At 34.9% G+C, this 24,229-nt stretch overlaps 1 protein-coding gene across 1 annotated transcript; it reads right to left on the bottom strand.

Moving 5' to 3' along the window:
* Nucleotides 1–270: 270 nt before the first annotated feature.
* LOC149797638 (uncharacterized) lies at nucleotides 271–23,417 on the bottom strand. The gene is made up of 7 exons (XM_089960449.1): nucleotides 23,173–23,417; nucleotides 21,926–22,084; nucleotides 18,831–19,181; nucleotides 13,743–14,039; nucleotides 4,437–4,553; nucleotides 1,736–1,846; nucleotides 271–1,306 (listed from the first exon to the last, which is right to left on the bottom strand). Exons 1-7 carry the CDS (start codon nucleotides 23,240–23,242, stop codon nucleotides 969–971), a joined length of 1,443 nt encoding a protein of 480 aa, XP_089816575.1. The 5' UTR covers nucleotides 23,243–23,417; the 3' UTR covers nucleotides 271–968.
* Between the last annotated feature and the right edge of the window lie 812 nt (nucleotides 23,418–24,229).

Genomic DNA, 24,229 nt, shown 5'->3' with positions numbered 1-24,229 from the left:
TTCAACCAGCATATCCTTTGCCACCAACTACTAAATCAAAACATTCTTTATTTCTTGATTTGGTATTGATGCTTTTATTTTAGAAAGGTAAACGTGTCTGACAAGTTCAATCAATTAGTCCATTTTTGTAGACTCTAACCTTTTCTCGAAGTGATTGAAACCAATTGTACCACACTGTCGACTTTGTGAATGCTTATGGTTTCACTTAAGATATGTAAATTGTGTGAAATTAAAAATTTACCAATGGACAATGACGATTCCGAAACAAAGTCAACTGTAATTTTTAATATTAGTTAGGTATTTTAAATAAATTCAGATAACGGACAAGGCTACAATTTCTGTTATGACTCTAGCTGTTGAAAATATATAACAGAATAAAAGTGAAATAAAAAAAATTAAGTAAAAGTCAACACAGGTCATTTCCCTAGGATACAAAGTGAGAATTCAAAAGACAATTAAGGTATTGTGAATTTAATTGCAAATAATCCTAAGCATCTCATCAAAAGTTCAAAAATATAGAACACAGTGAAGGAAATATAACTAGTCTTAACTGTCATGAAATATTGATAGTCTTGACCATATATATATAAATGACGCCAGCCAGAATATCTTTGAATTCGTAAAAATCCCAAAATAATCTGGTCAATGAGTAGTTTTGTAGCATTACTCTCCTTCCATCAGGCTTAATGACGTCGTTTGAATGGTTAGGGCCAAGGAGAAGTTCATATCACAACGTCTGATTGGTTCTTACCATTGTATCCACATATCGAACAATCGCCATAGAGAGATCAATAAATTATTTGAGTTTTTTCATAAACATACAAGGCATTTCTTAAACATTTTTTACATTTCCACACACCAATAACGGAATTAAAGGCATATATTAAAAGTATGCATCTACATTTTTAAATCATGCAATATTTAAAAAACATGATTTAAAGTTTTCGAGGGCATGAAACGTTTTTACTTCAAACTGTCGTCACACTTGCACCCAGCACTGTTAAATACCCAGATGTGTCACAGAAAGGTGTGTTACAATTTTCAGTCGACTCGTATAGGATTTCATCGTGCTCCGACGTATTTTCGGGATCACCATGATTTGAAATATCAACTACCTCATAACCTTCCTTCGACATTATATGAGGTATATGTATTGACAGGGTGTTTGAGTCTAACTTCTTATTCTGAGCGTTGTTTGAATGACCCGTTTTTCCGTCTTCAATTGTAGGTACCGGCAGGGGTCTTTCTATTGCAATAGGTGTCAAATACAAATTAGGGTCACATCCGTCTTGTAAAATACGTTGTTCTGCAACAAAACCAAAGGCAATCGTGTTTTATTAATAAAGTACTACCAGAATAAATTCTCATAAATGACAAAGACTCAACTGAAATTGTTATAATATGTCGTAGTTATTGTACTTTCTAAACCTACTGGTATTTGGTGTAGAATGCTATATTTGAGTACACATGACATTGTACATAGACGAACTTTTAAATAAAGACAATTGCCATAACAATAAACGTTTAAACAAACGAAAAGTTGAAATTAGCCGATTGAGAACATTGAGCCATTCCGTACATTCCGAGATATAGTAATGGATAATGTTACTGAAAGACTGTTATAGTTATGTGCATCCATTAAAAATTGCTACTTCGTTTGATTTCTTTGTAAGAGCCACTGACGACAATGCCAGTGTATACATTCAAACAACGATAACAATAGATTTGTTTATACCTGCTTTTGTTTTACGAATATTCCTCCATTGACTCCATATTCGACAGCCAATACACTGGATGATACCAACCGCTCCAATGATGACAGGGATTACGTAGATGGGAACACTCGCTGTATATATTAGATAGTACAGACCATACAGATATACGTATATTAATGAAAGTAATTACGAGTATCATATTAATAATATACTTAACAGAAACAAGATTAAATTTAGATGAGGTAATGACAATATGAAAGGCGATATTTTAAGATGTATTGATTATAAGCTGCATTGACATAATGCTGAAAATGAGATTCATATAAAACAAAAGCGCATTCTTACTTAAGGTAAGGAATGGATTATTATTCACATGAAAATGTAATCCTAATATTTGAAATTTTGCCTACAGAGTTGCAATTGAATATGACACATCTTCAATTATCTGTTTTCGTTTTTTGTATGGAACGATTCATCCAAATAGAGATAATAAAATGTGACCTTTTTTGACAGCTGAGTGAAAAACATATAGCAATTATTTTTGTTGCGATGTACACCAGATCCAAACATGTTGCTCTCTATTTTGTCACAACAAAAGAAATAGAAGTTACAATAAAGAATATAGCTATTACAGGTTTTTATACGGCTACTGCCCAATACAAGAGTATATTGGATATGTTTTACTCCTCGAGCACAATAACTGAGTCGCAGTATATGACTTTATTACAACATATTTATATGTCAATTATTAAAGAAGAAAAAAAGTCAATTTTGACGTCCTACATTTTAACAGGCTGGAAGATATGAGCGTCGTAGCTCTGTGAATGAATAGGGACTCAGAGTTTCAACACTTTTGGGGGGCGGGTTTTACTGGTACTTTATTGCACGCAAAATTACAAGTTCATGACGTAAGAACAATAGATGATCATCTCAGGACATTAGTTCCTTTGGATATGTCTCTCCTGAGCATAAGTCGTGTATTTCCAATAATATATATATATATATATATATATATATATATATATATATATATATATATATATATATATATATATATATATATATATATTCAGAACTCGGCATTGTTGTTGGTACTTTATAACTTTTAGGGCATCATAAGTTTCTATTCACGATATCATATTGTCTGAAATAATTACTTACGTTGATACGTTTGTCCAATAAATTTATAGAATGAAATCACATATTATTGTTATACGATACTAATCATAAAAATTGACTCGATCCAAGGCTGTACTTGAAAGTACAATTGTTTGTAATGTTGTATTTTTCGGTTGGTCTGAGTTAATTCCGTCAGAAAGTTCTGGAGGAGTTAACAATATTCGATGTATTTGCACTAATGGTGTATGTGACTGAAATAAATTTCACAAATGTGTAGCGCATAATATTAATGAACTCATGGCACACTTAAATCCTAATATAATGCATAGATTTAATTGAGCTGATGAAAAACAAGATAACTTGAATATAACCTTTCCAAATATAATAAATGTTAGCGTAGGATCTCCCGATTCGATTGATAGATGATGTAATCAAACTTAAATTGTTGATGTTTGTCATTGTGGAATAATTGTATCTACTGGTACCGGTGGTATATGTCGATGGATTAAGAAACATTATATGTTATATTTCAATATGTAGCGGGAATAAACATTGTATCTATCATATACATCCTTCTTATTGCAAGGTCCAAAACTAGGACTCTTATCACAATTGATCTATAATACATCATTATTAAGGCTAAAAATATATCTGCATTGCAAATAGGAAGATCAAATATAAACCAACAAGAAGATCGTAACTTGCAATAGAGTGACAGCATTTCAGAGGATACTGGGGATGACACATAAGATGTGGGACGTATTTTCAGGAATTTCATAGTAACCGCGATAGACTTAACACAATATGATAATAATTAGTAGACTAAGATAGAGTTAAACTCATTAAAATATTATAAATGTTCTTTTGATGGCGAGAATGCTCATTTTGAAGAATGCAGTAGTTTCAGAATAAAATTTCACATACATCTTACTGTATTATATTTGTCCATTATGTACCTTGTCGTTGGCATCAACGAAAATTAAAAAAATAATATTAGTAAATTATATAGCTTTTTTGGACATTTTGGTATGTTCGCTCTCTAAATTTTAACTGTGTTTGTCGTCCTCGTCTGTATGATGCGTTTGTACAGATGCTTCACTCATACACGTATCTCTTTTATGAAACGCTTCTACATGTTTTAAATGTATTGCCCTAATTAGTTTCACCGCCGTTTATGATTTTATGATTTTACCTGAAACTGTATTGCAACAAATCCCATTGATAATGTCAACTCCTTCCTAATGGTCCTTTAATACTTCGTGGTTATTTTTTTTATTCTGTGAGGCCTCTTCTAAAATGTATTTTAATATTCCTACGTAATTGTCAATACTTCAATGGATACAAGAGATCAAATCCTATGAATATATCTAGCGAAAGATATTTGTCTGATTTCAGGGAAATATATCTTACCTGAAACACAGTAATGACATCCGGTACAATCATTAATATCAAATTATGTAAGAAAATATCTATCAGTAATTGCACAGTGGACCGAAATGACCCTATATAATACATGTATGACTTCCTTTCTCAATAAAAGGAAGGTCTCAAACTGCAAACAATCTTCATTATGCAAATATATATTATTATAAGAGTACTCACACTGAATGCTAGTATTATCGGATGAACTTGATTCAGTACTTGGTTTATAATAGTTTCTCTCATAACTGTCATTTATAGTGACAGTGTTAAATTGACTCAGCACAGTGCTACCTGTTTCTGTAATGAAGCAAAACCATCGTTTATAATATTTAGACACACACGGAAGATTTAACAACAATCACGACGAAAGTATTTAAATCAGTTTTCGCAATTGAAAATCTGGATGGCATGGACTTCAAAATTGAACAGATTTATATCTTCGAATTAATGTTTGTTGTCTGTAACCATATTTAATATAGCAATTCGTAGGAATGTTTAGAGGTTATTATATGCTCATTTTTTCTCCGTTAATTTTACATTGTCAGAATCGTGCAATATTTTACGATATTAAACTCGTTTTGCATTCACGTGCATAAAGGAACTTCTTTCTCTTGTAAACAAAGAATGGACGCAGACGACAGCACTTTTGATTTGTAAACAAATCATGTACACTCGCGTAGTAGGCACTTTACGTTTTGGTTGATTAAATTTGTTTCTGAATGAAGTAAAGCAGATGTTTCGTTGACTGCCACATTCCAGCTGCTTTGGCATATTAAGCGTTAACTTTTTTGATACAATGTTTCGGATTTAGGTTAGCTATACAGTTGACGCCAGAAAGGGTCCTTACAAATAACATACAAGTGACAAGGGATAAACTGTCCTCTGTAGCTGCTGATAAGAATGCCCCCAAAAAAATATACTTACAGTTTTAGATCCTGAATTTCCTCATAATGTGCTTTCTTAGTTCTGCAAATCCGAATTACATGAGCCATGTCATAGCTTCTCAATCTTGATTACACATTTCGAAAATGTACTGTAATTTCGAATATAAGTGCAATTACATCCTCCTTACTGCACTCAAAATGAAATAAACATTCAATTCCATAGCGTCTTTTTGATAATTGCAATTGAAAGACTTAATATTTATCCCACATTATGATTTCAAGCATTCAGTGACAGAAACAGAAACGCAATTGCAGATGTCAACATGCTTCTCCCTCGCTTCTTCAATTCGATGTATTTCATGTGGAGTTGCCACATATAAATCCAGTCCATAATCACAAAATTTCGTAGAATCAACACAAATAGAAATATCTATTCATTCCAGATCAAATAGAAAAGTTGTTGCATGCACATTCATTCAAAATATGACTCCAAATTTCAATTTTAACCAGATACGCCATTTTATTTCGAAAATTATGTCAAGCGCGCGACTAAGTTCAAATTATCTGGGCGGAGTTATGTGCGTATTAATAATGTTGTTGTTGTGTAGTGATGAATCTGCGGTTGTGTATTTAGTTTCGAATACGACATACATTCAGTTACATTGTTTCTTGTAGCATATTTTTGTTTATATAATTAAGCTTTAGGTAGAATAAAAAATGAGCATACAATAAAAAGGTTACTGCATTTATATGGGAAAATATGAACTCATTTTGTCGGATGGATATACTGCACTCCCAAGGTCGTGCAGTATTTCCATCCGAAAAAGTCGTTCGTATTTTCCCATACAAAATCAGTAACCTATAACTATTGACAAACATTGGGTGTGACTGTGCAGTATTTGACTCATAAATCTTTTTACTTACATTCCGGGTTAAGGAAAAATATATTTAAAATAATATATTAATGAAAATGAGTATTATCTTTAGGTAATTACCAGAGTCTCAAATGAAATGAAAATTCTTATGGGGAAATCTATAGTATCTGTTGTTGCCGACGAATACTCGTAACGTGTTTTGGCACTAAGTTTCAGGGATGATTACGAATTCAACCTGTAACCCGAGCAACCTGTCTATGTCAGACCTTTTTTTGTCAAGGTAACATGATCCAGTCTCTTGCGCCAAGAGTAAGCAAGATAAAGGGCTGCTAATGTCAAATAGTAACTAATTACATTAATGCGGATAACATAGAAGAATAAAAGAGTCCTACTACTTGCAATTGTCTCTCGACATGATTGAACTGTTTTACTTTAGATCGTCACTTTAAAAATTCAGAATCTTCTGGAATAATAAATTTGTTTCAAGATCTCAATCATAATGCTTCAAAACTCTTTGTGTTTTACCTATCGACAATATATAATAGTTTTCATTTCGATTGGACAAATAAATAGTCTTTAAAGCGGATAATCGTTTTTATATTGTTAAAAGTTTCAATGTGCATAAAATTGGTTCATTCAGTTTTGTATTTTTGAAAAGTGGCAAATAGTATAGAAAAATGGGGGTTCGGAACCCCTTTTTCAAGGGTGGTCACTCAGTCACAGAAAAAGTGTGGATTCTAAACCACTTTTTCAGGGGTGGTACCCGAATGCATAGAACATATTTCTCAGAACGACTTGACCATGGGGCGATCAGTTTTAGTGACCACCTCTGTAGGTTTTTACTACCCGTTCAGGCTTTACACTTGAGACACCACGAGTCCATGATTGGATTGTTGTTGCATTATATTTTACCTATCCACAAAGCGACGATGCAGCTGTAATAGCGATAAGATTGCTGCGACAGGAATGTTCCGCTGTAGCCACGAAAATATATGTGGACACGCGCCGTGTCAGAAACATTAATGGACATATTCCACCTTAACCGGAAATACGGAAAATCGTTGTGGCGTGATTGTGTCAGCGTCGTCTGAATATTCTTCTGCCTTAAAAGTTCTTTTTATGTCCAGTAGATCCAAATCTGGCCGCAGCGACGTATAAATACCTTGATAAGTTCAGCTGGATGAGATTAGAAGGAAGCCGGAGAATGTTCTTAAAGAGAGTGATGATCGTCCCAGATGAAATTAAATTAATCCTACAGTAGCCACATCTGATCTGCTGCACAATATATATATATATATATATATATATATATATATATATATATATATATATATATATATATATATATATATATATATATATATATATATATATATATATATATATAAACCTACGCCAAAAAGTACAGGAGTATTATGTAGCCTACTGGTCTACTTGATTTTATTCCTCCAAAAAGCAAAGCCTACGAAAACGTGAACAGAAATGTGAAAAACATAGCTACTGTTTTTTATTACCTTTACAAGTATCAGTGCAATGTCAAATATAATCTCGCAGATTTATCTGACATCAATGTAGAGTGACATTACAAGTATTTCGAACATGTTAACCTGCAAGCAGTGCCTGACATGTTAGCAGATCTTATCAAATTAAACCAGATGACGGAAATCAAACAAGATTTAATTGACAGTGCGCCACTTCCTGATCACTTAAAAAGGGTAAGAGCACAACTATTAAAGTAGATCAAACACACATAAAAATGTCTGCTTCAGTTGCAGCTTCTGCAACAAGGTTTAGTCGATGTAGAAACATTAGATGACTGCTGATCGATTTCAGTCACATTAGCGAACATTTTTGCTTGAAGTAGACCGACGTGAACTTCAATTGTATTACTGCTATTGTCATATAAAAGTCTATTTGTACACAACGAGCGTGTCTGAATTATCGACGTTTATTAAAATTTGCTTCATCCGTGTCGCTTGTCGTCACTGGCAGCAGATTTGTGTCTGCGGGAGTCACAACCAATCCGCTGATGTTGATCTTTTATCCAGAGCTGGAATATCTTTACAAACGATGGTCAAACGCATGGAGACCGCACAGGAAGCTAAACAAAGTACTACCAAGCAAGCCTTGTTGGTGTATCAACGAGTACTCAGTAAAATCCGGTCGTATCTGATAGAGCCCAGTTTGACATGTCTATCTTGATTCACAAGCTGAAACCCAAAGACGATCTTCTCGTGGATATGATACCAACAACACTAAGCCGATTTGAAAAGGAGTACGATAAAAAGTGTTTAACTCTAGCCAAAAGAGAAACGGGTGTTTGTACACTAATGGACTGGGACACTTAGGTGTTTGAACATTACGGTGTCTCGCGTGCTCATGAACGGCTTGAGTGATGACGTCGCGATAATTTTCCACAGGATGTATAGGATATTGCTGCAACGCCGTCAGATTAAATGGCACATACGCTGCAGTGGGTTTTCTTCTGAAGCGAAAGCGTGGGTAGTGTCAGCATTGAAAAGAGCAATAAAATCATTCAGCTTCTGATGCATTTCCTCCTCCTACATGATGCTTATTTTAATAGTCATTTTCTAATATATAAATGTCTTCAGTCAGCAGCGCAGGTAGGCACAGTGGTAAGATACAATGCCCGTGTCACCTTAATACGAGAGCCATAGTAGTAGCACGAAGATAACTTTGATTCACACTGGAACCGCAAAGGCCGTTATCAGAACATGGCGTCATCAGAGTCATCAACAACTATGAATTTATTCGAAAACATTGTGTGAAATGTATAGGAAAAGAATAATTTTAAAAATACTCTTAAATTTTTATGACAGTTTTAGCATAGAGACAGACATGTCCGCAATCGAAAATGTCGATCACGTTTCATACGACAAAGTCGATCACACAATATTTTACTATTGTCAACATCGAAAATCGTAAAGTGGTTGGCATAGGAACAGATCTCGTACTGCTTACAGCGGAGCAGCAAAAGCTCTACGACAATGGTACAACATCGTCTACGATAAAAATCTGCTGATGAAGGATATCATCTCCTGCATGACTCGAGAAGAACTAATCTCATACACATTGTATCCATGTGAGGGAGAATACACTCCGCGATTAGACGTCCGTGTGTGCTGTAGTTATTGTAGTTGTAGGGTTTTTCGTCTACCCTCAGACAGAAGCCTTATGGTGATCAACCCTGTTGTGGTCAACAACGTTGACTGCAGCTTCTTTAAGCTATCCATCATTTATGTAGTTTTCTTAATATTTATATTGTGGTGTTCCTTATTGTTTCTTAATATTATTGGATCGCTCTGATGTTTTTCCTACCGCAGTTCTGATATATCTACAGGCATCCATGAACACCAACGCCACATTCCAGACACTGCTGAGGTCCTAATAATCATCGCTTGATCATTGCGTTATGTTCAGCACAGTAATCACCTCTACAGGTTGTGTTGTGTCTCTCCATGTTACTCTGAAACAACCATTGCCATTTTTTCCTTTATGATGTACTATTAATTATCAAGATAAATCTTATATCTCTGATTCTAAAATAACAAGGAATGAAATAAAATCAAAACCAATAAGCAATTAGAGATATGTTTCAAATTATTATATAATATGTAAGGTAAAAACTTGCCTGAACCATTGATGGAAAGTGTGAACCCAGATTTCGTTCTGCGGAATTAACTTATTATTAGATTAAAAGAGATATTCCTCAACACCACGCAGTGATGAGCACGTCATCCAAGATCTACTGCGGAGCTATATAAACTTGCTGAAGAAGTGCGAGATCTTCTGAAAGAATATCCGTGCAGTGAGGGTCAACGTAAACTCGTCCCTGACTTTAAAAGCCTTCTTGGACGAGATATCATCAACCCACAGAGACATGTTGGACAACTACGCGATGAGTTTCAATCACTCACAGGTAAAATCACTGAGTATCTAAGATAGAAAGCAGACCCTTAAATGTTAATGCATGAGTAGATGAGTAGGCGGCAGCGAGCTGAGATTAAGAAGATGCCCAAGATAAACCTGCATCGTGACACACTCTCACAACGACAAACTGAAGAAAAAAGTTTCAAGAAGCTGACAAAGTGTTTGTTTATGATCATCCCAAAGTACTTGTTCAAGGAGTCCATAAACAACTCCTGCAACAAATACTCGGGCCTACTATTCCTCAGGAGCTTCAGACACATACATAATATTCATTTTACACGTGAAGAAAAAAGCAATAATAACTGGATCAGATCTAAATCCGTCATCGTTTCTCGCGGCAGCCATTTCAGCCAGATTCTTGGCATAATCTGCTTGTATATCTAACGTAGCATAGAAGATTATCAGGAGAGAGGATCTGCATAGGTCTTTGCCGGAGTCAACTCGATCGAATTTGGAGTCTCCAAAATCAGTTTGACACGAGCAGGTCACCATGTCAAACTTCCCAAAAAGATGTTTGTGACTAAAACCCGTGTGAACGTTAAAAAACAAGGATGACTTATGCCTGCTCTGGGAGTGCTTACTGCACTTCAATCTGGTAAACGATCATGTCGATCGCGTATCTCATTCTATATCCTTTTTCAATACCAACCAAACAGGACATATCCAGTTTCCAGCTAGAATTAAAGACGTCCCCACATTAGAAGCACTCAATCATCTATCGATTTATGCCTTTTATCTCTAAGAAAACAAATACACCGTTTGTCCCTTACTGATCTCCAAAACAGCCTCACAAAGCAGTATCAACTGACTTTACTATCAGTGGTATTTAAGCTGGAGCAAGGCTTTTAGTCCTCTGTGCCGATCTCAGTACACGAGGCATGAGGTTAAAGCCAATTTTTCTATTGATCCTTGCAATGTTTATCGAGGCAGAAAACGCTCGACGAGTTACTGTCAAGAATCTCAAGCCGATCAGATGTCAGGAGAGGGAAAAATAATGTACGATTCGAAAACACAAAAAGAAAATTGCTCAGATTTTCCATATTGTCTTTGAGTAGGAAGCCTTACTAGAAAGGTGGAGGAACTTCATCCTGATCCTGGACAATCTTTCACCAGGGTTGAAAACAAACAAAATAAAAACACATCCCATGCGTTATCGGCTATAAAATGTGATGTTCTTCAGAGGAGCGATTGTCATAACCCTTTCATCAACATCGAAGTGCAGATTTTGTTGTCTGGTTCTTTGAGCAGCTTGTGTCAAGTATAAATGTATCACAGACATCCGAGGAAAAAAAGCAGCGCCATTGATTCGACTCACGCTAGAACAACATCGACAAAACAAGTCGGCATATCGCTGTTATATCTGTGAAGAGTATTTCAAACCGCATGATAAGAAAGTCAGAGCCCACTGCCACACCACAAGACGTTATCGTGGTGGTGCTCAATTCCAACGCAATCTCCATTTCATAGATTCCCAGTTCATTCCAGTCATCGCTCATAATTTACGAAGGTATGATGGAAACTGTTTTATTCCAGCGTTAAACCATGAACACACATCCCCATAACCTTGAAAAGTACATGTCGTTCTTGATCGAACCCGTAGTATTTATTTAATTCGTTTCAGTTTATGTCAGCATCGCTAGATGAACTCGCTAAAAACTGCCCGGTCTGTACTCATCTCGAGGAAACTGATCGAAACAAAATATATCTGCTCAAACAAAAAGGAATTGATCATTGCGAGTGCATCAATAGCTGGTCACGGTTTGATGAGACTTCTCTTTCATAAAAGACGCGTTTTATTCCTCATTCTACCTAGAACACATCACCGACGCCGAATACGACAGAGCGTTGTGGCCTGGAAAACCTTTGGCTGTCAGACTCTTAGTGATTACCACGATGTGTATCTGAAAATGCGCACGCTGTTACTCTCCGACGTGTTTCGAAATTTCAGAAATATTATCAACTGGATTCTATGTGGTACTTTTCATCACCCGGTTTAACATGGGATGCTCTACATAAAACAAGTCAGTTGCAACTCAGGCTTTTCACTGACCCGGACATGCTTATGTTCACAGAACCGATGGTCGAAGGGGAACCTCCGTCCTCACCAAACACATGCCATCTCCAACGACAAGTACGTGCACAACTACGATCCCAATAAACCCTCAACGTGTATCATTCATGTTGACGCCAACAATCTCCATTAATGGGCTTTGTCTGACATTCTTCCTACAAATGAATTGCGCTGGAAATCCGGTGAACAGTTCATGCAGAAACCCTCGGACAGCTAAGTCAACGACTTTAGCTATTTTGTTGAAGTCAACATGACCTACCACCAACACTTACATGATCTCAACAACGATTATCCCTTCGTTATTGAACATTTCTTGATCTCCAATCAGATGCTCTCTCCGGAACACAAAAAGACAAGTCTGGCCTTGGAGATGCTAAGGTGAAAAAACATATACCCAATCTCATGAATAATACCAAGTACATCATTCATCACAGTTTACTAGATCAGGCGCTCGGACACGGACTCGTGCTTGATAAAGTTCATCGTGCACACAAGTTTAATCAAACTCCGTGGATGAAAAGTTACATTCACTTCAATACCGCATAACGAGCCAAATCTAACACGAACTTCGACAAGGATTTCTTCAAATTCATGAACAAGAGCGTCTTCGGAAAAAAACATTGAAAACACACAAAAACGCAGAATCACTGAAATAGGTAACGACGTAGGACGACGTGATAAACTGGTCTCATCGGATGCCTTCAAGCACATGCAAATCTTTGACGAAGAGTTAGTCGTTATCGTGTCTAGAAAAACCAAGCTTAAGTTGTATAAACCCGCTTACTTTGAAGCAGCCATACTCGTTCTTTCTAAAATGCTTATGATCGATTTCCATTATGAATTTTTTAAGCAAACATAAGGAACTAACGCGCTAGTCTACGCATGATGGATACCGATTCACCTATCTATGAGATTCAGACAGAGGATGTTTACTTTGGATATGTACGATCACCGAGAACACTTTGACCTCAGTGATTTTCCAAGTGATACTTCGCTTTACTGTTCAGATAAAAGAAAAGGTCCTTGGAAAGTTCAAGGACGAAACCCATGCTGATCACAGAGTCGAATTCATCGCACAATGTACTTTTTCGAAACAAACACAGGCATGATCAAGAACAATCCAAATAGGTCACAAAACACACTGTCAGTCACAGGGCTACCACACACCATTACAGTGTCGTTGTCGATGGAAATCATTATTACACAATGAGAATATTCAAGTAGCATCGACACCACATAGCCACTTTGCTTATCAATTAAAAATGATCATGCGACTTTGATAATAAAGGATACTGCACTAAATTGTATCTCCACATTTGCCTTTGGACATAAAAACATCAAACATTAACAACTTCTGATTAAACATGCTTTCAAATGACACAAAACCATCCATCAGCTTGAACATACCATGGAAAAAGGTGGTCCAAAACCACTTATGTTTGCTGCGTATGGCTACTTCTATAGAATACACTTTTATATGCATTCGAGTGACAACCCCTGAAAAAAGTGGTCCAAAACAAACATTTTTTCTGCGACTAAGTGGCCACATCTGAACAAGTGGTCCAGACGCACCATTTTTTTTATTAATGTAGCAACACCCATATTTGTGTCTTTAAAAAAATATTGTTAAATTACCCTAAGATTCTACATTATCTTTACTCGAGGAGTTTACATTATTTTCCAATTTCATCTGAATGTTACATACCTGTAATATTTAAGAAGCATCGATCAGTGTCATTGCCATCTGTGTTCACCCTGTAGAGTCCAGTATCCCTCTGTGCGACGTTCTCAATTTCAATCCTGTATATCTTCTTGACCTTGTCGTCTTCACATCTTAATCGTCCAAAAAAATGTGATTTGGAGCTAATATCACAGTCACCGTGGCTCAAAACCGTAACAAGTTGGTCATTGTGGTATAAAGGTTTAAAGGATGTCGTTGATTGATTCATTTGCAGAATGATGATCTTCTCTCCGATATTGCCTAGCTTTATTTCATGACGTTCTGCGTTCAATGAATTCAAACAATCTTAATTATAAACTTAGCATGTGAAAATATCAATAAAACCTCACAAATTATATGTTCATGTGGAAGCAAGATCCTGAATAGAAATAACCAAATCACGGTACCTGATGGAAACCAGTTTAATTTTCGGATACAAGAGTTCATTAAAATTACAAGAATGTTTGCGTTAATATCCGGCATATTTCTTGAAACATATATTTCTAAATAAAATATGCTCGTAAAGGGGATTGAAACAGATTAAATCCTTTGCAAAATTACCGCAGAACAAATATCCAATAATAAATCATGGGGATTTTGTATTGTTTCCTTCTATAGCTTGTTATATTTTAGTGACTTGTAGTTTTGGTTGGTTTAATGCTTTTTTTCATCGCATTATATGTGCGGCCAGTATATCAAGCCTATGAAAGGCCCAGGATGAAACCTAAGAAGAACCGCCGACCCACGTTTCTTACATACCCATTCAGGTTGAGCCTGAGACTAGAACCAACGCCGACAAGGAAGAGATACCAGTGATCTCTAAGGCAATCACCTTAGACTAATCGGCCACCCGGAACTGCTAGATTCGACTGATTATATTTTGGAATATGGGAAATTGGTAATGGGGAGATCTTTGTCAAACTAAACACTTAGCTGATTACAAGAAACAGGCGTCATTCGTAATAAATCGTCTTTACGGGACTTTACTTTCACGTGGATTAGTTTCAAAGAAAGAACCAATCCAAAATTTCTGGATGTAAGGAATTCTCTAAGAATTTTCAGACATAACTGCTTCATTTCAGTCTATTGGGCGCTTGGGTTTCGTTTAGTACTGCGCGGCATGAATTACCGACCAACAGCTTAGAAACACCAATTGATATTTAATACAAATATAAAGATATATAAAAAACCATGCAAATTTGAAACTGGAGTCTCGTTAACGTGTGTTCGTAAGCTTGATTAGAGGCAAATTATATGTGATATTACCACCTTTATTCACAATGATTATTTGCAACAACATGAAAGCGAATAGAATGTAATCTACCGATTACTTAAACAGTCACGTCAACGAGATATAAATTAATAATGCTAATTAATTTTCACTGCATCTCTGATTCTCTAGCTCACACCTTACTGCTACCCCTCATAAACTAAACTATAGAACTGAAAGCCCTAAACGACACATACGCACGAAGTTTAGCAACAGATACAACAAAATGGTATCACTCCTCAAAGGATACAATCATTAAATCTATTTTCATGAAATAACCAAAATTATATCGGATATGATTAATGCATCTATTGTAAGAATCTATATGATCAATGAATGTGTTTACAAACAAATATGATCCAGGTATGGAAATATCAAGATATAAGAGCAGTGTATTCTTCAATAACAAGTATGATGGTACGTATATGATGGTGTTATCTCGTTGCATCAGGACGATGGTGGATATTCCAGATCCATAGCTTCGACAAAGACTTAAGGAAAGATCTTGTGTGATAGGCTGTTCCCATCCCGCTGAAGGATCATTTGGGAACCTGTCTCCCATGCAAACTCGTCGGTCCAGAACGTTGTTCCTCACCTTTGGTAAAAATTATAGTCTCTCGAACTAAATTCTCCACTAACCCCAGTAACCGGCTTATAGAAATCCAGAGTTTGAAAACCCACCGTAACGAAAAAAATAAAATATAACTGTACTGTGTACAGTACGAATGCAGTTATATACATTACGCATGCGTGCGGATCAGCTGGAATCGTTACATATATTTTCATCAGAACGAACGTTGCAGATTATTATTCTAATAACTACGTTCGTACATGAATCTGGATCCAACAGGAATACTTGCACTGAATTATTCAAAACTGGGAACGGTTCTCATCATTTAATTCCTGTTACATGTAACTGAATTTAAGTTGTCTATTCAACTATAAAAAGTCCAACTTGAAGCAGAATATACTTTATAGGACAGGATAGACCTGTTTTACATATGTCTGCCTTCATAAAAATTTGAAAAATGCTGAAACATTCAATATATTTAACAATCACTACCCATGTAACGGATAGCAAGAAAGAATAAGTCTTCCATTTCACATAATTTCTTCAGCAGCTTGGAGACAAAATTCATCTGTACTATGCCCAATATACAGAGAATTAGGGCTACATGTGTTATATATATATATATATAGGGGAAATAGGAATAAACGGGCCTAACCCACAACCCACCCCTTCCTCACTACCACCATCAACACAACCAGGGATATGTGAGTACTTCAAATATGGAACAGAAGTCAGTATTTCGAAAGAGATATTGTATACTTGGAAATGCTCTTATTGCGCTCTGAACGCCCAAAACAAAGAGGTCGTATTATCAGCTCGACGTGCACAAGAACTAACGCGCTAGTGTCACAGAATTGTATAAATCCTTTATTTATTAAATACATGTACTTGGGTTTCATGTTTGGTTTATTTTTTTGTTTTTTTTTTTGTTGTTTTTTTTTTTTTGTTTTTTGTTTTTTTTGTACATCAGTACCCGAAGGTGATTTATGTATATTCTACAAAGATTTCGAAATAGGAGTTGGGTTCAACTAATGCCGCACGTGCGAAGTGATTTCGATGAGAAGAACCGAATGCCTCCAACGCACAGACGATGTATTGCGGCATCTTCTGTGTATAAATGCCTCACCGTAAGACTAAATCTTTACATTACAGAACGTCTTGTCAGTGAGCAGTCTAATTTAACTTGCACATCTTCAGCTGTAGAAGTATATGAGTTAATAAGTTCATTTGTATAAGTTATAACTATTGTACTACCTCGTTTATTTTCAATGTAGCTTCAGCTTACGTAGTATCATGGAAATATTTTCTATTTTTGTTTGTGACTTAGCAAGAGATTTATATCAGCAATATATAAAGTTGGATTTTTACGAAACGTTTAGTACCGTAGGATTCTTGTCGGGCACGGTTAGGTTCACTTCTGAACGTGTGTATTGTTTTTTAATTATTGTCCCAATAATTTAATATGTGTAGCTTACCGTACATAATGTTATTACGTTTTTTGTATCTGCCCATATCATGCATAGTACAAGGTGTTAATTGTATTTTCAGCTGACCAGAGTGATCGGAGTCGCAGCTGTATAGCTGACCAGAGTGATCGGAGTGATCGGAGTCGACGTGGTACCAGCCGCAGAGTTAAACATAGAAGTTGACCATAGCAGCTGTGAAGCTGATCCGTAGCAGACGTAGAGCTGAGTAAACAGTGTTTCTGGTCCAGTAGCAGGTGGTCTGGCATTGCTGACCGAGATTGGTGGACGCTGATTGTTTGATTGACCAACCTGGAATACTGACTGCTTGATTTACCAGTGTGACAGGTCGGAAAGTGTGCTGGGGACGGAGTGTGTAACTCCATACATGTAATATTCTAGCCTTGGGCTAATCTATGGGGTTTGTAATACCCAGTGTGTTTTTGGGACTGTAAAGATATTTTGTACATTTGTCCCTTTGTTTTCATCATTTTCACTATTTGAGTGAATACATTTTTACTATATGAGTATAATACCACTGTTTTACTATCTGAGTAAAACACGTCACTCTTTCGTAGTGAAATCACTGTGAATCACTTACCCCTTGTCATTGTACTGTATAAGGTCATTTATTTGTATTTTCATTATTTAGTTCGTGCGGATTATGTGAATTGGTCCAAATTTGGATATTACACGTACGTATTAATCATAATTCTTTTCTCATTCATGTCATTCGTCATAAAACACTGCATTTGTATCACCATCAAAAGTGTCTGTTGTAAATCCGAAATCCCAACCGGTTATCTTGTTACAGCTAGTGACGCTCAATTTCACTCTAAACTATATTATTATATGTACTGTATGTCATATCAATTTTAGGATTTAATTTTAATTATACTAGCTGAACTCATTCTCTCAGGACACATTATCTATTTCTCATATTCTCTTGTACGACAAAGACCAAATTAACTTCACTTCAACGGTGTACAATTGTAAACATTCATAGTAGTGACGCACCAGAAAGTAACTGTATTATATGCAATAACATCAATCATCAGGAAGAAAAAGAAATCAAAATTTAGAGAGAATAAATTAAATGCAAAACTTTTTTAAACGTTATCTAAATCTATATTGTGGTTGCTGCTTTTAACTATGTATAACATGACGTGATAGGTGCAAGGCAAAGTAAAATGTTGCCAATTTCCATTAGGTAAGATAAATGAAAGACAGTCAAATACCAGACAAAAAGAACTTTCATGATATAGTTTTGTTATGAACTATTGTGTTCAAGTAAAACATAACATTAATTACAATATGCAGGAAATACAAGAAAGTCCTTTTAAATAATTATAATATTTCCGTTGCAATCTGAATATAACAGGATTACATTGAATAATTTTACTTTTCATGAGCACAGGTATTTATATTAATATAAGTTACTAGAACATATTTTCCTTTTTGGAAGGTTATATATTAAACAAATTTGAATAAAGCTGCTTCTGTATTTCTGAAACATAGCATCTGTAAATTAGAAGGTGTATCGATCTTAGCAAAATGAATCTTTTTTATATGAACTGAAAGCTGATTCTTAAGCAATATGTATAAAATAGAGGGACCAGATTTCAATTTCCAATGCCAAAATTGAACATGTGTCATGATTATATAAACAAGTTTGCCTTTTGAACGTTTATGTCTCAGTTCAAGTAGACATTTCTAGCAAAGAGCAACAGTAATCAAAGTACTATTTCAAAAATATATAGTATACTTACCTAGAACTTTCAAATGGAATCTCCATGCGCCATCTTCTCTTGCGTATGCATCACCGATACCTTTACTTAAACTTTCCTCCATTTCATACTGGCCTTCATCCCCATTGCCCACTTTGTCCAAAATCAAAGACGCTTCTTTTTTCGTAATGTTGTATTTCAATAGCAATCGCTTTTTCTCGTCCTCAACAATTTCGTACCTATCTGCATTAAATGATGCATTCAAACGAACAGTGTCACCTTCTTTGATAGAAAAGGATAAAGTTGTATCATTCAGAGACCATGTTTGTAGCACTAGTATTTCCCCAGCTACGGCGTATATTATATACGTGTGATTCTGAAATCGACTGCCGTCTGTAATGTAAATGAATCGGATTTATATATATATATATATATATATATATATATATATATATATATATATATATATATATATATAGCCTTCACTAACCCATGTTATTAATACCTCCCTGTCATCGGGGGAATTCCCATCATTTTTCAAAACTGCCATTGTAAAGCCTCTGCTGAAGAAACCTGCACTCGACCATAACGATTTAAAGAACTACGGCCTAGTTTCTAATCTGAATTCATATCAAAAATTTTAGAAAAAGTTGTTCTATCCCAGACTGCACCTCATCTGAATTCAAACTGTCTTTTTAGCAATGTACAATCTGCATATCGCCCTTGCCATAGTACTGAAACTACTCTTCTAAAAGTAGTTAATGGCCTTCTCTCTTCTTTGGATAGCGGAAAGATTACAATCCTCACACTCCTTGATTTGTCTGCAGGATGTGGCAAAACAGACCATAATATATTACTTCACCGTCACCAGCATGTATTTGATATTCATGATACAGCCTTACTGTGGTTCAAGTCCTACTTGGTCAACAGCACACAAATTGTGTCTGCAAATGGAATACACTCCAGCCCAGTTAATCTATGTTATGGTGTTCCACAAGGTCTGTTCTTAGACCTGTTCTCTTCATTCTATACACTCAGCCGCTCTCAAGTGTCACAGATCAACATCCAGTGTCTCACCAATTGTACGCTGACGACAACCAAATATACAAATCTAGCCACTCAACTGAAGTTGATGCCACCATCCAAGGTGTAGAGAGATACATTTCTGATGTGAAATTATGGATGACATGTAACAAGCTGCAGATGAATGATGATAAAACTGAGGCCATTCTGATCACAACACAAAGACTTTCTCATTCACATTATTTGCCTCAAACAATAAATATCAGCAACACCAACATTAAATTCACACAGTCAGTACGAAACCTAGGTGTTACTTTGGACAGTACTCTCACGTTGCACTAACATGTCATGAACATACGCAAGGCTGCATATCTTGAGCTGAGACGCATCAGCTCCATTCACAAATATCTTTCAGTTGATGACACTAGAACACTTGTGTTTCATTAGTACTTTCAAGACTGGACTATTGTAACTCAATTATGTCTGGTTATTCTCAATATCTGCTCCAGAAACTTCAACACGTTCAAAACACAGCTGCTCGGATCATACTTAGAGTACCACGATCAAAGCACACCTCCCCACCGAACTGTACTCTACTCTGGCTATCCATTCGTTCCAGAATCAAACACAATTTTTTTTCTCTGTGCTACATTTCACTGACGGACTCTGTCCAACATACATATCAGACCTCACTCATGTGTACACACCAGTAAGATACTTACCCTCCTCTTCTGACAATCGTATACACATTATTCCCATTATGAAAAAGAAGTCATATGTACAACGTTACTTTGCATACCAGGGCCAGGCAACGTGGAATGAATTGACCACTGAACTTAAGCACAAAGACACAGTGATCGCATTCAAGAGTGCTATAAAACTGACTTATATCGACTGCAAGAACAAACTTAAAGACCTAATGTTTCCAACCTTAAATATTCTCAGCATATTTTTATGTTTTCTAATTTCATGGTGTCTGTTTTTTGTCCTCATATCATTATATATCTTATTTTATGTTATAGGTGTTGTATAATGTTGTAAAGCTCCTAGATCTTCTAAAGAATAGGCGCTATACAGAGTCTTCATTATTTCAATTATTATCATTATTACTATTATTATTATTACTATTATATATATATATATATATATATATATATATATATATATATATATATATATATATATATATATATATCTATATCTATATATCTATCTATATCTATATATATGTATATATGTATATATGTATATATATATATATATATATATATATATATATATATATATATATCTATACACATGTATACATAAATTCATACATATATATATATACACACACATATACATACACACACATATATATACACATATATATATACAGATATACAGATATACATACATATATATATATACATATATATATATATATATATATATATATATATATATATATATATATATATACATATATATACAGATATACATACATATATATATATACACACACATATATATATATAGATAGATAGATAGATAGATAGATATAGATATACAGATATATATAGATATAAATACACAGATATATATACATATATATATACAGACACATATATATACACATATGTATATATACAGATATGCATACATATATATATACACACAGACATCTATATACAGATATACATATATATATATATATAATATATATATATATATATATATATATATATATATATATATATATATATATATATATATATATACACAGATGTTCATACATATATATACACACATTTATATATCCGATTTATTTTCTTGTTTATGTATGCGCGCGTACGTGTGTGTGTTGAGAGAGAGAGGGGGTCCAGGATGCTGAATATTTAAATTTTACTCGAACTGTGTGGTCATTTTCCAATTTGTAAAGTCCTCAAGTGACCTATGTGTATTTACAAAAACATATATTGCGCCTTTTTATACATGTGCAAGTACAAACTCAAATAGGAACTGAATGTTCCATTATATAAAACAGGTACTCTTTTAATTTTTAAAACAAAATTGCAGACATATGAAAGATCAGATGCATAGTTGGACTCTACTGTGGCTGACATACTTACCATGAATGTTCCAACCGATTATCCATGAGCCATCTTTCCTTGTGTGTGCGTCACGATTATCCTCACTGCCTACTTTGTCGAGCGTCAAGAAGGCCTCTCTTCTGCTAGTAATGTTTTTCAATACAACTTGAGTGTTCTTGTTAGCAGTTGTGTAGTTATCTGCATTAAACAATGATTTCATACATTAACTGCCGCTTTCCTTACAGCATAGGTAAAAGTTGTATTAGATAATGATCATGATCGAATTACGAATATATCCAAAGATAATACGTCTCTTTCAATCTATATATCTATCTGTGTTTGTGAAAATTACCAACTAAGGCTGAAAGCGTGATCCCAGCACTTTATTGGATCAAACACATGTGTATACCTTGTATTTCTGAACTCCACTATGTTTGCGCATCACGTGGTGCTTGCATCTTATTCGTTTTGGATTAGAGCGATGCTTCGTGAGGACTCCTGGAGTGGGTTTTATTCCTACTTGGAATGAATTCTGTCAAAACCAGGAGTATATGTGTGCTAATTTATTTATTTCCTATAATCTTGGATCCATACATGCAATGAACGATTCAGGAATAAGCACTCTCCCATCTGTTTTGTTTATAGGTGTTAATTTGCAATTAGAATATTAGGCATATATCTGCTGCATTACTTATCGTCACCTTGTGTTATTCTTCTTACTCACAGATGATGGTGTGATTTACCTATTCGAATGATACTAATGTATATAACTAAAGCAGACTTTTAACATTTTAACTTAAATTTGATCATACAAGTCATTAAAGTTCACAACAGTTCAAATAATGTTCATGGAAAAGCATGGCTATTTCTTTGCTGCTAACAGAAATGTAAAGACTGATAGTTATTTGTCATTCTAGTTGGTTATTATATCGCCATAACAAATCTCGAAAGACCATTTAAGTTTGGTTTCAGCTCAATTCAACTTAATATTTTTCTTGCCGAATAATAAATATCCATATATAAAAGAAATGTTCTTATGAACAATGCTAGACGATGTATGAATAATAGATTTGTAACTTACCAGCTGTTGCTACTGCCATGACTGAAGAAAGGATCAAAACCAACACTTTCAGTTACGAATATATATATATATATATATATATATATATATATATATATATATATATATATATATATATATATATATATATATATATATATACATACATCACACTAGGACGAATGACTTTGCTAGACGATGTATGAATAATAGATTTGTAACTTACCAGCTGTTGCTGCTGCCATGACTGAAGAAAGGATCAAAACCAACACTTTCGTCATCATAATAGTAGACATCTATGCTTCCAAAATATTTTCCGAACCTTCTCGTTCCCTCTAAATGTATTAAAAACTAGACTGGTACAATATTTCAGTAAACAATAATGTTATGGACTACTTATCATGTTCTGAAGTGAAATCCGGTGCGTTAAAATCACAATGGTCACAACAGGAAGGATTTTGACAATCAGAAACAGACGAAATGTTTTATCATTATCGTTTTTTATCTTGGCAAAAACGCCTCAACTGAAAAATAAACTTTCAGGAACAGAGGGTCGAACAGTCCAGTGTTTGAGACTTAATTTCCCTTAAAACCCTACATTAATTTTGCAATATCTTCATTAACTATTTTTTGTGACCGCACCGGCATCCGTCTTTGTTTATACAATCTAAATTAAATAATGCACAGAGTTGTAGATATATAAACAATGTTTATGTAAAACACAAATAGTTGAATTGTTCTGTATACCAGCAACAGTGTACACAATATGCAGTACCCAAAACAACTGCTAGATAAGCCAGACTTTGTGGCATTGTTTTGACACTTGCAAAATCATTGCCAATACCAAAACGAATAACAATAGATTACTTGACGGCATTATTTTACATAATAAGATATTTATAGACCAATGAGACTATGAAGAGAATCCGCAAAGTCATTCGTCCTAGTGTGATGTATATATATATATATATATATATATATATATATATATATATATATATATATATATATATATATATATTCGTAACTGAGTATCCATGGTCTAAGCGTAGTACACTGGTTTACAGTTCAAGGGCTTTACTGTTTGTTTCTTGCAGCAGGTTAACTTAAAGAAACGTCCACACTCAGACTCTGTCTTTCCCCCCCCCCTCTCTCTCTCTCTCTCTCTCAGGAATGACATTATCTCTAGGCTGAACGGCTTGAGTCGGCGGAAGTACGAAATAAATCAGTACCATTAGCATGAGTTGAAATTACTTCAGATTACAAAGCATTCAAAAATGCGG

This window comes from Sinohyriopsis cumingii, chromosome 6 (genome assembly GCF_028554795.1).
Source record: "Sinohyriopsis cumingii isolate HCF-2022 chromosome 6, ASM2855479v2, whole genome shotgun sequence".
Lineage (NCBI taxonomy): Eukaryota > Metazoa > Mollusca > Bivalvia > Unionida > Unionidae > Sinohyriopsis > Sinohyriopsis cumingii.
This window is presented reverse-complemented; position numbering and strand designations above follow the sequence as displayed.

What these genes read in the sequence shown, in the direction of transcription:
- LOC149797638 (XM_089960449.1), bottom strand. Translation starts at nt 23,242, where the DNA reads ATGTCTACTATTATGATGACGAAAGTGTTGGTTTTGATCCTTTCTTCA. An exon ending in AATCGGTTGGAACATTCATG is followed by an intron (nt 19,182 to 21,925) that starts GTAAGTATGTCA and finishes TTTACATTACAG; the next exon opens with ACGGCAGTCGATTTCAGAAT. An exon ending in CGATAATACTAGCATTCAGT is followed by an intron (nt 1,847 to 4,436) that starts GTGAGTACTCTT and finishes TAATATATACAG; the next exon opens with CGAGTGTTCCCATCTACGTA.